The sequence below is a fragment of the Parambassis ranga genome, chromosome 18 (assembly GCF_900634625.1).
Source record: "Parambassis ranga chromosome 18, fParRan2.1, whole genome shotgun sequence".
NCBI classification, from domain to species: Eukaryota; Metazoa; Chordata; class Actinopteri; family Ambassidae; genus Parambassis; species Parambassis ranga.
Genome location: NC_041038.1, coordinates 1522895 through 1539504, shown reverse-complemented (window position 1 = coordinate 1539504; position 16610 = coordinate 1522895). Strand labels below are relative to the sequence as shown.

The 16610-nt window shown below is 40.0% G+C and overlaps 2 protein-coding genes across 3 annotated transcripts; both read right to left on the bottom strand.

Moving 5' to 3' along the window:
* Positions 1–1680: 1680 nt before the first annotated feature.
* On the bottom strand, positions 1681–7606 carry LOC114451085 (P2Y purinoceptor 3). Of its 2 annotated transcripts, XM_028429625.1 has the most exons (3): positions 7464–7606; positions 6771–6875; positions 1681–3702 (listed from the first exon to the last, which is right to left on the bottom strand). In XM_028429625.1, exon 3 carries the CDS (start codon positions 3551–3553, stop codon positions 2135–2137), a length of 1419 nt encoding a protein of 472 aa, XP_028285426.1. In that variant the 5' UTR covers positions 3554–3702; positions 6771–6875; positions 7464–7606; the 3' UTR covers positions 1681–2134. The 2 variants fall into 2 exon arrangements, with proteins under 2 accessions (XP_028285426.1, XP_028285425.1); XM_028429624.1 differs by lacking the exon at positions 7464–7606 and having other exon boundaries at positions 6771–6943.
* Positions 7607–9435: 1829 nt separating this feature from the next.
* LOC114451086 (schwannomin-interacting protein 1) lies at positions 9436–15375 on the bottom strand. The gene is made up of 7 exons (XM_028429627.1): positions 15048–15375; positions 13132–13397; positions 12744–12868; positions 11958–12066; positions 11698–11823; positions 11497–11614; positions 9436–11236 (listed from the first exon to the last, which is right to left on the bottom strand). The coding sequence occupies exons 2-7, from the start codon at positions 13393–13395 to the stop codon at positions 11136–11138; spliced, it is 843 nt and encodes a 280-aa protein (XP_028285428.1). The 5' UTR covers positions 13396–13397; positions 15048–15375; the 3' UTR covers positions 9436–11135.
* Between the last annotated feature and the right edge of the window lie 1235 nt (positions 15376–16610).

Here is a 16610-nt window from a genome sequence, read left to right as displayed (position 1 = left end):
CAGGAGCACACAAACACTGTTGTAAATTGATTTCAATAGCTTGGTAAACTAAACTGGCCACAGAGAATAGAACAATATGTGGAGCTTTTAGACTTTTCCAAATTTCTGCACAAATGTGACCAAAACATACGCTGAGAACTTTGGCTAATATTACATATGACATTGTAGTGGAGAATTTTTGGCTCGTGCCTAAGCGCAGCTCTCCTCATGTCCAGCCACTGCATTTCAACTGGGTCGAGGTCTGGACTTTGACTAGAGCATTCAAAACCTTGATTCTTTTTATTTTTTTCTGATGTAGATTAGCTGCTGTGCTTTGGATCATTGTTCTGTTGTATGACCCAGCTTCCACCAAGCTTTAATTATCAGGCAGATGGTCTCACATTTGTCTCTAGAACACTCTGGTATACAGAGGAGTACATGGTCCACTCAATGACTGCAAGGTGTCCAGGTCCTGTGTCTGTAAAACAAGTCCAAATTATCAGACCTCCATCACCGTGCTTGACAGTGTGTATGAGGTGTTACTGCTGAAATGCTGTGTTTGGTTTTCAGCAGACATGGTGGTGATCATTAAACTCCACTTTGGTCTCATCTGTCCATAGAACATTGTACTACATAAAGATAGTATATACAGATTGTTTTGTATTGTTGTTTTATTTAGGATTAATCAGTTTTTTTATTATTTTGCTTTTACCAAAGTGCTGACATTTAAAGTTCCCTTGCATTAGACAGTTTGTGGGCTATTTTCCTTCTCATGGTGCTGTCGAGCACTAACTCATCACTTTCTCCTAAAAGATAAAACAACATATAGGTGGATCCTTAAAATCAAGGGTAATAACAAAACAATAATAACACATAATAACACATTTTGTATCTCGCTTCCTCTTTTATCACATTTTATTTCCTTCTTAGAATTTCCACAGGGGTGCTGACTTATAGAGAGGGGCTTATTTTAAAAGAATACCCATATAAAATAACAAACTCTGTTTGACATTGTGGTATGGCAGTGTATTAGGACTATGTGTAAAAAAGGACTGCATGAGAAAATAAACTTTGATATTTTCTAATAGTAAGTCTTCTGACATTACATAATAATGTTTCTTTGTTTATGCCATTTAGAAACCATGGCTACTTGGGGTTAAAGCTAGTCTTTTCATTGCCGAGAGCCCATAATGCTGCATTTAAATTACAGGGACACTGCAGTATACAATTGGACAAAGGTAAATCTGTCTCGAAGGATCAGGAAAATAAATTATATGCACAATAAACAGACATGCACTGCATGAATGACATAGACTCATGTTCATTGTGACAGGGCTCAGGCACATGTCCCACCTCCATCCAGTGACCAGGTACTCCAGAAAACAATAACCTGAAGTGAAACAGTCTTACAGCATCAACTCACACAAAGCTGCTATGCCAGACATCCCTAAACATGTTCTCAAGGATTGTACCAACCAAGACCAACTAAAGAATATTTTTGCAGACATTTTTCACATTTCTGTAATAGTGCATAGTAGTGTATACCTGCCCCAAAAGTGTCACTTGCATCCTGATATTAATGAAATGCTTTACATGGCCATTCAGAACCAACCATATCATCAAATACGCTGATGACTGAACAGAGGAGGGTCTGCATACATTATAATGTGGTGCAGAATGGCTTCATCCCACAAACTCTGAAGGTGAGCAGACTGTGTAACCCTCCCCTACCACATGGACACAATCATGTTCACATCCAAAGAATCAAGGTTGTATAACCATCATGTAAATTTATGTTCTGAGACCTTGGTTAGAGAGATGACTGGGTGTAAGGGTATGGATTGTTGATCAAGAGGTCCTATTTGAATGTAGCACTTTTAATTTGTACAACATTTTAAATATGTAACAAAATACCAAAACAATAAGGTGAATAATTTGCAGGCATACCAGTTGTTAACAACAACCTGAGGGGATTAAATGATGAGAATGCAAAGTTAATTACAATGAATGAATTATCAGTTTTCAAATCTTTAACTTTATCTTTAAAAACTTGATTAGAATGATTATTTCTTTCATAAAAGTAGTAGAACATTGAAACATCCTACAGTGCGTCTAAAAATTCATGGCTTGTGATGTACACTCACTTGACATTTATTCACTCTACAATATATCTAACTTTTGCTCTGTTCATGTGTGATGTACTGTGAAACAGTCTCTTATTCTCCATCCTGTCTTTTTTTAGTCCTTCCCTTGAACCTTCTTTTTCCATCATCCTCAGAGGTAACAGAAGCCCTCCATGTTGTTGGGTTGTTGTGTCTTCTGCTTGGCAGCAGTGAGTGCCCCCCTTGTCTTTGGTTAGAAAGTAAAGTAGAGCATTGAGCCATGCATTAAATGAAGCTAGAGGCCTAGTAATCTTGTAGCACATGGAGACTGTGGTCATAGTATGGCAGGGGACTCTCTTAGTCACTTTTAGCAGGAAGAAGATGGTTCTGGTAACATGGAAGGGAAAGAAACAAAGAGCAAACAGCAGGGTGATGGTGACGATTGTCTTGATAGATTTACGTCTGCGATTGGCATAAGGGGAGTGAGCACCAAGGAATATGGAAACCCCTTCATCTCTTCCTGTTGCCCTCAACAGTCCATTGCTTCCTATTGTTTCTTGTCCACCTACTGCAGAATGACTCCTTTGTCTTTGCTCTAAGTCCTCATGCCCTCTGTCTCGCTGACTTTTGTGGGATGAGGGCCGAGAATGCAGAGTCCTAAATATTGTCAGAACAACGTGAGAATAACACCATGCAATTATGGAAAAAGGCACAAAAAAGCCCACCAAATGAAGTGTGATGCCATAGGGTACATAATCAGGAATTTCCTTATCAATGGCATCATCCCAGCAATTTTGATACTCCTCAGTTATCCTCCCACCATAGCTACCATTACCATTTACGGACGATATATCAATTCTTCGATCTATGCTTGCACTTGCATTGCTCCAAAGCCCTGCCAATCTTGTCACATAACCAGTCTGAGCAAACCGGAATATAGGGCAGGTTAAAGCAAATACTACAATCCAAACCAAGACACAGGTGTACTTGACAGACCTCTTGGTCTCCAGTGTGATCACTTTCATTGGGTGGCAGATGCCAAGGTAGCGGTGGACAGAGATGCAAGTGAGGAAGAAGATGGAGCAGTAGAGGTTAAAGTAGAAGAGGAAACGGACCATCCGACACATGAAGTCTCCAAAGACCCAGCGGTCACGCATGATGTAACTAGCCACCAGAAATGGCAGAGACAGGCCATACATAAAGTCTGTAGTAGCCAGGTTGACCATGTATATCAGAGAGGCATTCCAGCGCTTGGTCCGACGGAAAGAACGGTAGAGGACCACAGAGTTAAGGGATATACTAAAGATACATGTGAATGAGTAACAAATGGGCAAGAAGATGTACTTGTAAGACTCATCTATGCTGCAGGATGGTGATGGAGGAGTGGCAGAGGGAGAGGGTAGGTAGGACATGAGGATGTCGTGGAATACGGCCACACTGACATTTGGAGGAACTCCACCTCTGGATGGCATTGTGAGGGATCAAGTGATTTTTATATAAGGGAGAAGCTGGAGAAGGCTGTTGCTTGTGTATATAGGATTCTGGCAGGATTCTGCTCTGTCATCCTTGTGTCCTTGTTTGGTCTGGATTTCCAATTGTCTCGCCCATCATGGGTGTTTACCTGAAAAACAAAAAAGCACATTAATCATTCTCTGTATCATCCAATAAGTTTTATCTGTCACCTTACTTAGTGTTAACATGTTACAAATTAATCAGCCATAAGTACAGGTACATTAGAATGCACCTCCACATGCATTTCCATTGAGAGTGTGATCAGATTGAACACAGAGTATTTGGAAAGGATCCATCTATTTGATAGTTTTTAATAGACAATAGACTGTGTCCAACACATCAAATTACGGTACTTGTGAAAGTGCATGGCCCCAAAGTTGCCAGATAGTTCTGTAGAACAAACTATCTAGCATGTCAAAACACTAAACTTTAGCTCCTGCTAACATCTGGTCAGAACTTGCAATATATTCATTGTTGGTGAACCACACTAATTTGACCTGATTTCATCATGGTAATTTTGTGTTGTTATAATAATTTTCATCTGTAATAGGTGTAAAATTGTATTGCAATGGTGTTGTCTGAATTTTGGTGATGACTTGTTTAGGACTGTGACTGTTCTGGAGGTGCTCAGTCTCTGTCATATGTCTCTGCCTACGGGGCTTGTTGCTTCAGGTCTGCCTCTATCTCTCACATACACACACTCACATACAGCTGATGTAGTTGAAGTCATTAAAACTACAGAATGGGATTCATTTAATTTCCATTTAATCCACTTTTGTCTGTATAGTGTCCTTTAGGATATAAACTGTCTCTAGGTGCTTTACAGAAACCCAAAGCCTCACCCTTGAGCAAGCAGTAAAGGCAACAGTTGCAGGAAAGAAAGACTCGCCTTTAACAGGTAGAAATCTTGAGCGGAACAAGGCTCGTGAGGGGAGACCCTACTGCTGTTGGTTGGCCAGGTAAAGGAGGAGAAGAGTGGTACAAAGCAGCTGGAGAACCCCTTATCAGCAAACAGCTAAAAAAAATCCCACCTCCTCCCAACTCTTTCAAAACACATGATCACAAAGCTGCATGGAGACGCCAGAATTTTGTTGCTGAGACTGACACATTGCTTATAAACAATCTCATCTCTTCACAGGTAAAAAAAGAACAATGATTATTCCTCACAGTTCTTAATCTACCCCACCTTTACTACAAGATTATATTAAAAATTGAGTCATATGTAGTACACTACTGGGTAACTAGCTAGCATCTACCTCGCCAAACAATGGCAAATTGTAACATAAGACAGATATGATGCAATTATCAACAAGTAGTGACAATACTCGTGCTAAAAACATGTCTCATCCAGATCAGGTCATTTGTCAAGTTTCAAATCGAGGTAAATTGACTCATAGCATAGATGTCATGCAAATGGCATCAGAAAACTGCTCTGAGTTAAATCCTTTACCTTTATTTCTGCTCCAGGGGTTCAGACTATGGTTTCTGTGAAATGTTACACATATAGATGAATATTGAGGGATGGAAAGTGCTTTCCAACACCCTCCAACCCCATCTTCTTTGACTGTTGACCGAGGCCTTTGCACAGTCTGTTTGACCTCCTGTTGTATGCGGCTGATTTGTAGTGCTTGTTTGCCTTCCTGTGTACAAGGTTGTGCTGCTGATTCAGTCCCTTCTCACCCCATTAACTCAGCAATAAGTAACCACACATCCCCATGATGTCTACATACATCTTTTCCTCTCACTAATCAGTGCTGTTTTCACAATCCTACTGTGTAGATTTATTCTGTGTCACACAGCATCATTGAAGCCAACATGTTAACCTCAGCTGTAAAGCTCACATCAGGCAGGTGCTGCTGTCTAATTCTAAGCCATCCACACATCATACCAACACTTCATTAGGGACTTCTGGTAAGTAAGGGTAATGTGTCAACCAGTAACATGACATATTAACAGTGAGTCTACACAAATAAGAGGCAAAAGGTCTGAACACCAAGTGACATTCTAGACCTGCTTCTTCCAGCTGTTAATGGTTGATAAAATAATCTCCTATTAATGCACCAAGCTATATAATGACCCTTAAATAACCTGTTATTTATATGTGTTAGCAATAAAAACGAATGCAAGCTACACATCTCATATATTTATATTTGTTAATTTTAAATAATGTTTCCAAAGTATGTCAATGAACTAGCATGCGCTTGCTTCAGTTGTCAATTAACAACGTAAAATAGAAATTTTGAAAATCATCATTTTGAAAATCACGCATACATTTCAGGAAAAGCAAAGAGAGATAGATCTTTTTCATGTATCAATTAATTTACTAATACACATGCGCCAATTATTTATAATATGTATGTTACATTAGGTACAACTGTACTGTGATTATTATCAGAACATAAAGGATGGGTTCTGAGAGGACAGGGGAGTCAATTGAATATGACTTACATTTTCTCTGATCTTTTGTTTTTAAGCAAGTCTTCGTTTGACCAGATCAATTGTGATATTGCATGTCTAAATAGAAGCGATCATATAGCAATAGGCCCACATTGACTAATTGTATGACAGTAGAGAAAAATGTCCAGAAAATGTGTGGGGATCACAGTTGTTAACCTTTACTCTCTGACTGGCAAAAATAAGTACAGACTTCACATTCACTGTGATGTTTGGGGATACAAACACACAAATGGGGACTAATAACTGCCTGAAACAATACATATTACACGGAAATCATGCAAACCTTTGAGGTTTTGTGTTTTAGCAACCATTAACAATAAAAAAAAACATTGCTTTTAATACATGTAATATAAGTTCAGTAAATGTTTTACATGTAGACAACAGTTTTATTTGGTCTTCGTTAAGGCCTTAATATTTGTACTGGAAAGTTTAAAACTTGTGACTTTCTATAGACAGTAACAGTCTGAAAGATTTACCTTTAGTGGCTGACAGCTTCTACACAGACTGTAGCCAGGTGCATCATCTGCCTCAGACTGTAGTAAAATATTCCATGTTGCACAATGGTGCACTTTTTCTTCACAAATGTTCTGACAAAAACAGGCCCTTTGCAGTCTGCATAAAGCATCAGCCATTCAGTGTGTGTGTGTGTGTGTAAGGAGAACAGCATCAAACTCATAAATACCTGCATCACTGCAATCTGCTGCCAGACAAAGAGCTTACCTGCCCATCTTTTACTCCATACGGCTGTTGTTATGTCACCCATCACAAGGGAACACAGAAAACATCCAAAGTTTGGACTGTGGTGCAGCTGCAGTGTTTCGGGAGCTTCAAAAGGACAAACAGCAGCTGTGTTACTGATCAGAGACTTTGACAGTTAGACAACTCAGCTTTCACCTTTTTCTACTGCTTCTCTCAGCCGGCAGAGCAGTTTCTATGGTAATCTAGTCCCTCCCTCTGCCCCTCATTTCATGTCATCCATTCCTTCTGCCCCACTTCATCTTGTGTGTTTTCCTCACCTGTTGAGCTAAGCTGAATGTTTTGCAATGGAGACTGATTATTCTAAAACTTACAGCCAGGAGAATGGATCCCTGAAATACAGGTTATACAGGAAATCTTCAATGGCATTTATTGTTTCTTTTTAAGTGTCCAGATTACGATATAAAGGACCTCACTATGCTTTGCCTATGTTTCTTCAAAACTACCGTAAATAAAGGAAATGTGTGAGTTTATATTTAAGTACTTAGTACTTTTTTTATGTAAACATAACAACATAATAAAAATCATCTGATCATAGTGGTTCTTTTATTATATATTAGGCAAATAACAACATATAACTTTTACTGGGCCATTCATTATTTATCAAAAATGAAGCAAGTAAAAAAAACAAACGTGTTCAATACTAAGTACCGGTACCTGTCATGATTGAGTAGCTCGTAGATCCACCTTTAGCAGCTTAGAGTTGAAGTAATGTTCCCTGTCTGACTTTATCAGTCTCTCACATCATTGTGAAGGAATTTTGGTCCATTCTTCAACATTGATTCAGTTCATTGAGGTTTTGAACGTTCACTTATGCACAGACCTCTGAAGGTCCCACCACAGTATTTCAGCTGAGGTCTGGACTTTAACTAGACCATTCAAAACCTTGATTCATATATTTTTCAGTCATTCTGATGTAGATTAGCTGCTGTGCTTTGGATCATTGTTCTGTTGTATGACCCAGCTTTCACCAAGCTTTAACTGTCAGACAGATGGTCTCACATTTGTCCTCCAGCACCGTGCTTGACAGTGTGTATGAGGTGTTTCTGGTGAAATGCTGTGTTTGGTATTCAGCAGACATGGTGGTGATCATTAAGACCAAACAACTCCACTTTGGTCTCAAGATGCAGATCTCAGGATCTAAGATGCAGTTTTGTGAATTACAAAATGGCACGGTGGTAAAGTTTTTCTAATATTTGACTAATACTAAGCGTTATGACTTAATGACTCCTATTGCTTTACACAAAAAAGCAGGATTTAAAGAGGGGGCACTAACGTTTAAACATGACATGGACAATGAGTCCCACCCCCTGCAGGACACCCTGTCAGCTCTGCAGAGCAGCTTCAGTGGGAGACTGCTCCACCCTCGGTGTGTGAAGGAGAGATACAGAAGGTCTTTCCTTCCTGCTGCTGTCAGACTCTATAATAAACACTTCTGATAGGAGCAATACTTACGCACCACAGTGTGCTTTTATTTACTGTTATTTATTTAGTTGCACTATGTACAGTTTATAAACCACTTCTACCTCCACTCACCTGTGCAATAACTGTTAATATGTAAACTAGGTAAACTGTTTTTTGATTGAGTCTATTTTATAATGTATATATCTTTTTATTGGTAGTCTATTTTATAATGTATATATCTTTTTATTGGTAGTCTATTTTATAATGTGTATATCTTTTTCTTAACTTATCCCTTGCTGTCTGTATGCCGTTGCAAAAATGCAATTTCCCCATTGTGGGACTAATAAAGGTTTCTTAATCTTAATCTTAAAACTGTAAAGTGTAGAATAAAAAAAAGTGAAGTACGTGGGAATAAGTTTTTCATTTGACCGAGCTGGCTAGAAGTAGGTCAAAAGGAATGGAGGCTGGTGGCTAGGAAGTTAGGAGATGGCAGGTGTGGGGAGGGGTGAAGGGACAGGGACTGTTTAGTTGGTTATGACAAAAGCTTAAGCTTGACAACAAAGTTACTTACAACTATGGTGGTAACAACAAAATGATGGAGATGAGGTAGGTGCAGATGGTTATAGATAGATCCCCAGAGCCCACACCTCAAGGTTTACACCCACACACACAAACACAAGAGACAAACAGAGAAAACACAACAATCTCCTGGATATACAGCCCTGGACGTAACAGTTACTTGATGGCGGGGCACTGTCTATTAATGCCATTATGCATTCTAAGATTTTATCTACTGATACTTTACAGTGTCCAAAACACACTGTCTCCATAATGCCCATACAAGACAGTAAGTATGGGCAGCAGTAGCTCTCTTCCATCTACGTAGGAAGAGTTTTTCTTATTTTTCATTAGCTAGAAAGATCGTGTTAAAAGACCAGATGAGGTCATCACCAATGTGCACACCAAGACAACTTGGCAGAGGTCATTCTGGACTCTTTAGAATGTACCATGTGGAAAGGTAATTCATACAATGGGAAATCTCTGCACATGGAAATACACTGGGCCAACGAGCAGTCATTTACTGTTTCATGTGCTCTTTCACTGCCCCAACTTTTTAGCAAGGTAGTATTGAAAATAGCCACACAACATAGTGTAAACACACGCATTCTCTGAAAACCACTCAATAGAGAAATACTTTCATCATTTTAATTATTGAAAGGTAATCAAAACAAATTATTACCAACATTACAGAATAATCTAATCAATTATCGTTATTATTAGCTAATACACCACTCAGATTAAATTGTGAGCAGTTTCTGCAGTGGTAAACTTTCTTAAAATAGTCTGTAAACAAGATACTACAGGAGTATGATGTGCTTATGTATTGTTAGCCCACATCCAATGATTCCAATGTGCTTCTTTGAATGTGGTTTAGCAAGTTAGCAACAAGTTAACCTTCCCTAAATACCAAAAATATAAAGACAGAAGACAGAACTACATTTAAAACAAAGAAGAAAACAGATTGTTCAGTTGACATAATCAGCAGCATTTCTATGATAGTCCCTTTAATATTGCTGTTTTCACAGATACTGTCAATAAACTAGTGTATACTGGTCTGAAGAAGAGGATGGCAAGGGTAGACTTATGTGGAAACAGACAATTTGTGTGGAGACCCCTGACGGGGAACAGGCAAGAGTAAAAGAAGATACTTGTGGTGAATGTTGCATTGAAATAAAGAAATTTGCATTGAAGTCATGCATCTCTGGTCCACATATTGTCGTAATCCTGTGTCATTAGGACAGGGTGGGGTTGCTATGACGGTTATAGAGCCACGACCAGGAAAAGGTCATGATGTACACAACACAGACACAGGATTGCCAAAAACATCACAATGCACATGGAACTCTTCAGTACTACAAGACTGGCATAAACGTACATGAAAAAGAAGCAAGGGCTCATCTCATCTGTACACAGTCACATACTGTACAAGTCACACTTGGTCTGTTTGTAGATTCTCCCCATTAGAGCCCAAGAACCCAACTGATATCTGGCATTTTGGACCAATACTGATTTTCTAGAGGTAAAATAGTCCAATTTTAATGTTCAAGATAAAATAGGATGATCCTTTAGTACTCCCAGAATGGGAAAATTGGCAGGAGATTTAAAATAAGTACATTTACTTCTATACTGATTAACAGACTATAGATGTTTAACTAACTCACTACACAATGGTGACACTAATTATTAACTATCTAACATTGTATTTCACAAACTCCACAGGTGTCAATACTCTCAATACTCAACTGCTACATGTACTATAGACATGTTGAGTCTTGTAAACACTGGAATACAGTCACATTGTAACTATGACATGACACCATTTTAAATGATCCTGAGCTCCATTTCCTGCATTCTGTTCTTCTGATGAAAGCATGTTGAGCACCATGCATGACAGACATATGTCTGTGATAGGCCTATAATACTGGAAGAGTGATATATCAGTCGGGCTCTAGCTCCCATAAAAAAACCACCGAAAGTGTTTTTTGTATCCTTTTTAACCAGACCTATATGTGCTGTGGACACCACTGGTACTGATCCTTAATCTGATTGGATAGGTTGGTGATTATAACTACATATACTTTTACCGCAACTGCTCACTGGCTGGATCCATTTACAATACCACACAGCTCATTAGAGAAACATGTGATCCTCTGATGGGTCTGTCACACAAACACAGTTTTGGATTCTGTCTTCACTGGAACAAAACTTCCAAACAAACCCAACATACACCCTGAATGTCAGAGTCCTTGTAAGATGCTACCCTCTTCACAGTGGCTTGGCTGGTCATCCTGAAGAACGACCGACTGAGAGAAAGAGTGTGTGTCCAAATGTGCCATACCCACTCCCAAACCGAGCCTCAGAAGTTCATAGCGATGTCAGATCCTGAACCTCCAGCAGCATGGCATCTTGCTCTGTCCTCAACTGGTCTCTAACTTGGAGACGACCTACCAGCTCTGAGCTCAGGTCTGACATAGACAGATGAAAGTGGTACTTAGCACATAAGATGATGCTTTCAACATCCGTGATAAAAAAAAAATAAACAGCTACAAAAAACATTCTGGCAATGTGGGTACCGTAAAAACTACAACTGAAAATGACTCTTTCCAAAACTCTCTTTTATGTCATTTGGTTTTATAACACTAAATATCTGTAAAATAATGATGCGTAAGAATAATTTAAAACATGGAAAAAAATAGTGCCATTTTACTGATTTTTTACACTGTACCTTGTATGGCCTGAGTGAGTGACGCATAGAGAGCATTCAGATCCTTGATGCTGAGACTCTGCAAATCACTCAGCTCTAAATGTCTTCTGTGTACCACAGGATCACTGTGAGCTGCAGTCTGTGGAGAAAAGAGGAAGAGAGAGATGTGAGCTGCAGCTTTACTGCCACATGATGCCATGTCTGGCTCTGCGTTATTCTCACCCCTGCTTTATGGTCCATCCTCAGTCGGTCTCGTAGGTTCCTCAGAGTGTTCCTGAACCCTCTTGACTTAGATTTCTCAGGCTTGGCAGGAGGCTGAGGATTCTTATGAACCTGAACAGTCCCTCTCTTTTATCAATTGAGAGGACACAAAAATGTGAACATGCACGGGATATAAAATAGGGAGTGTTGCTCTACTTTCTTTCCTCAGTTTTAAACACAAATGTAAATTTTTGTCTTTAGTAGTGTTATGTTGTAGTTACCGATGAGTTGTTGTTCTCCTTTTTGCCAGTCTCTTCTTTTTGCTCCTCCTCTTCTTCACTTTCACTGTTGTTGATGAAGCAGAGCTGGAGGTTCATCTGTGTCTGCAGGCTGGAGGACAGATGTAATGATGTAATGTTAGTGACACTTTATGCATGTCTGACTAATGTTGTGTGGTGGAGACATAGTCAACAATCAACATACCATTAGCCAAGACATGATGGCTTTGTGTGAGAATTTATCCCATACTTGTGGGACAACTCAAATATTTAATTTGTAATAACAAGATTCTGTGAACACAATATGTTTAAACCCATATAACTTTCATGACCTCTACAACTGGTTTAAAAGAAAACGCCAAAACCTCAAAGACTGTCTGCGTGATGGCTCTGTACCACTGGACTGAAGGAGTACAGTCTCCTAGGAGGGACGGGTAGGTTCCCACTCCCAATATTCTCTTTGAGACACTTTGGTTGAGTAAAAAGAGCTGAAGACCAAGAGGTTCTGTCTGTCTGCATGTAATACAAAACAACCACACTGTGACAAACTTGTAGTAATGATGTTTTACCTTCGGTTTCAAAATCTTAATTTAATATAGGCCTCTCTCAGTATTCTCCCTACAAGAATCATCTAGGACATTGGAGTTACTGTATATATTATTATGAAGGAATTTCCCCTCTTTGCCATAAATTTAAGAATTCTCATTCTGATCCTGATATATAACTCACAGTCCAATCCAAAAGACATCATGCACAAATAGACCTGTAGGAATAAGAGTATCTGTGTACCGGGAGGTGAGTGCCAGCACGTGGCTGTTACAGGCATCGTCTCCATCCTCACAGCTCTCTGCTCTCCTCGCTCTCTCCTCCATCCAGCTCACTGGGGCTCGGCCTCGCTCAAGAGAAACTCCACTCTGAAAAGCACAGCAGAGAATGGATGCTGACAGACAGCCTTACAGCAAGACACATATTACCAACAACCAACTCCATTCTTTATCATGTGGCCCAGTTCCACCTCCTTTTGGCTGCTCAGAGAGGCGTTGTACATGCCTGAAATGGATTTAGGTGCATTTCAACTACAGAAAAAGAACAGGTCATTGTTGACGTCTTTTAACTAAACATTGCCCCTGTACAGGACTAAATATCAAATGCCCTTCCCTCCTGGTTGACCTCTGACCTTTGCCTTCTTTTGTTTCTTCTCCTCTTCTTGCTTCTCTAGCTCAGCAATACGCAGGCTCAGTGCCTCCCAGTGCATGATGGGAAGGCCAAGATTGTCCTCTCCACAGCGTTCTTGCCACACCAGTGATGCCCCCTCAATATCTTCATCCTCTTCCTCCTCTTCATTGTCAGCATAATCATCATCGCTCCTCCCATCATCGTCCGCCTCATTGCTCTCCTTCTCCTCCCGCTGCTGCCTCTGTTTCTCTTTCTCACCCTCCATCTCTGCAACAGGACCACATTTTTGTTTAGAGACATACACAGTGCTGCAGTTGAGAAAAAAAATCAAACTCAAGTAAAATTTAGTAAAATAATTGATGTTTGTAAGCCAAGTTAGAGAGGACAGAGGTCATATGTGGACTTTGTTGTTTCCAAGATACTGCAGCAACACCATCATTAAATTAAAGAATTAAATTAAATTAAATTAAAGATGGAGGAAAATAAGAGGAAAATAAAACAGCCTACAGGGATGAGGTGGAATAGCTGAAAGGGTGGTGTGAGGAGAACAATCTGCTTGAAAAGTCTGACATTTTACCACTATACATCAATGGGGACTGTGTGGACAGGGTTCCTGGAAGAAATACCAGTACACAGTTCCCGCTGCCTCAAAAAAGCCTCATCTGGGACAATCACTGTTTGACACTCACTGCTGCCATCATTATTTTATAAGTCCTCATTAGCATGATGACAGCACTTTAATTTCAGTACACAAGCTTGATTGTTACAATGACAATATGAATTCTGTTCCTTTCTAAAGATATGCTGGTTCCTTTTTCCATCAGTGTGGATATAAATACACATGCATTATGCTGTTTGTGGAGGAAAGCTCCTACTGCAACAATTATTTATGACATGCACTTCTGAATGTAGGAGGAGCCCAAGAGCCATTTCCACATTACACATACTTTATGTTTTGTAAATTTATTTCATTTGCACTTATCCGTGTAAATGGGTTTAAATGTACTGTACATTTCCCTCTGCTTCTTTGTCTTAAAGTAAGCTCAGGAGAGAGTAGACCTGTGGAGTTAGTTCATCATGTCCTTCCACATATTGTTAACAGTCCTGCAAACTGTGGTTCTTGCTTAAGATTTACTTAACTTTACTATTAATCCCCATAAGGAAATTAAGATATTCACATTTATATACATTATGTTGTTTATGTAATCATAATCAATTGTTAAAGCTATGTTTTTTTAATTATGACATATGGTCAAGTGTCATACTGTCATCTGCATGACTGTATCAGCCTGGCATATAAGGTATCATTATGATTTGTGCATCAAACTGTAGAAAGTATCAGGCTAAATACAAACCCTCGTTTAGTAAGAAAAAAATGTAAGTGTAAAATCAGAATTAGAAATACTTTATTAATCCCTGGGGAAACCAGGTGTTTCTTGAACAGAGAAGACATAAAAAGGTAAGGTAAAATAGCATCAAATAAAACATATGAGTAGGTGTATCAATTTTAATCATTTAACGGGTTGAACCATCAAACTTCCTTTATATAACTGCCAGATTATTAGGTAGATGCAATTAAAACTGCTCTCCTATGACAGTTATTTATTTAATCTGACATCTTGATAACATTAAGTAGCCTGTTTGATGCTATCAGGTTTGAGAACAAATAAAATACACAGCGTGCTTTTGATTTTTTTACTGACAAATATTATTCATATTGGTCAAAACGTGCTGTTATCGAAAGACCCGCCTTGTAGTAGTGATGTATGTTTGCGGAAATTTTACATTGCAGCTGCGGCCTGACTGAGTTTTGGATTATTCAACCAGCGTAGGTTTAAAAGTTTACCCACTGTTAGCAGTTACTCTGTGATTCGAATCGCTGACATATTGACAGCTGTTAAAACAAAAGCAACTTACCACCTTCTCCGAAAGAACAGCGGCTCTACTTGTAAAGTTGATGGTTTTGCCACATAGCTAAGTCAGCCTCATCCTTTCTTTTCATCTGGAGCCTCCTTTCCTCTGCCTAGTTCTTACTCCAACCAACAAGTTAACGCTCCGTCTACAGCAGCAGTTCGAGTTTCATTTATCTCAGGCTTTCGCTGTGTGTCATTGATTCTGCCCTCCCCGTTATTACCGTTTTAGAAATCCGCTCACTTTAGCTATAAACGGTGCAACAAAAGACACACTTGAGGAATTTCACACAGTCCGGAAAGTTTGTAAAAGAAGCGTCAACCCCTATACTTCCTGTTCCTTGCCTTCAAAATAAAAGTTTGCTTAAAACAAACGGAACTGACGTAAGTAACTTGGACTTTCTAAACAAACCTAATAAATATTTTGGAAGACACTGAACTGCACTCCAGTGGAAAAAACAGAACTCTCAAATCTTGAAACAGATGACATCTGGAGAACATTCAGTGGAACAATCCCCTCCCCGGGTCAGTACTACTGTGTGTAACTGACTGATCTCCTCAGTGACACAGCCACATATGAGCCACTGAAGAGGGACCCCACCGGAAACTACAAGAAGAAACTAGTCAGCTACCTACAAAAACTGGAGAAGGACCAAATCATCAACCGCAAGCTCTATTTTCGACTGTATCCTGGGGAAGCCACTCCACGCCTGTATGGACTCCCCAAGATACACAAGGAAGGAGTCCCCCTCAGACCCATCGTCAGCAGCACAAACTCAGTCACATACAACGTGGCTAAGCACTTGGCTGAACTCCTGACACCACTGGTAGGTGACACACCACATCACATCCACAACTCTCAGGACTTTGTGAACAAGGTGGAGAAGATCCAAATGGACCCAGATGACACCATGGTCTCATTTGATGTCACCTCCTTGTTCACCTGCATCCCTACATCAGAAGCCACAGAGATGGTAAGGACGTGCCTCACACAAGACAGCACACTCAAGGAGAGAACCAACCTAACGCCAGACCACATCTGTGACCTGCTGGACCTCTGCCTGACCACCACTTATTTCCAGTACAATGGGAACTTTTACAGACAGAAGCACGGCTGTGCAATGGGATCCCCTGTGTCTCCTATTGTGGCCAACCTCTACATGGAAGAAGTGGAGAGAAGAGCCCTGAGTTCCTATCCTGGAACCACCCCCACCCACTGGTTTAGATATGTGGATGACACCTGGGTCAAGACCAACGAAGTGGAACGGTTCACAGAACACATCAACGCAGTGGATAACAACATCAAGTTCACTCGGGAGGACACTAAGGATTACAATCTGGCCTTCTTGGATTGCACAGTACATATTGAGGAGGACAGGAGCCTCAATGTGGAAGTGTACAGGAAACCCACACACACGGACCAGTACCTGTTGTTTGATTCACACCACCCACTGGAACACAAACTGGGAGTCATCAGGACCCTGCAGCACAGAGCACAAACTGTACCAACCAGCTCAGAGGGGAAGAAGAAGGAGCAACACCACATCAGGAAGGCCCTGCAAACATGTGG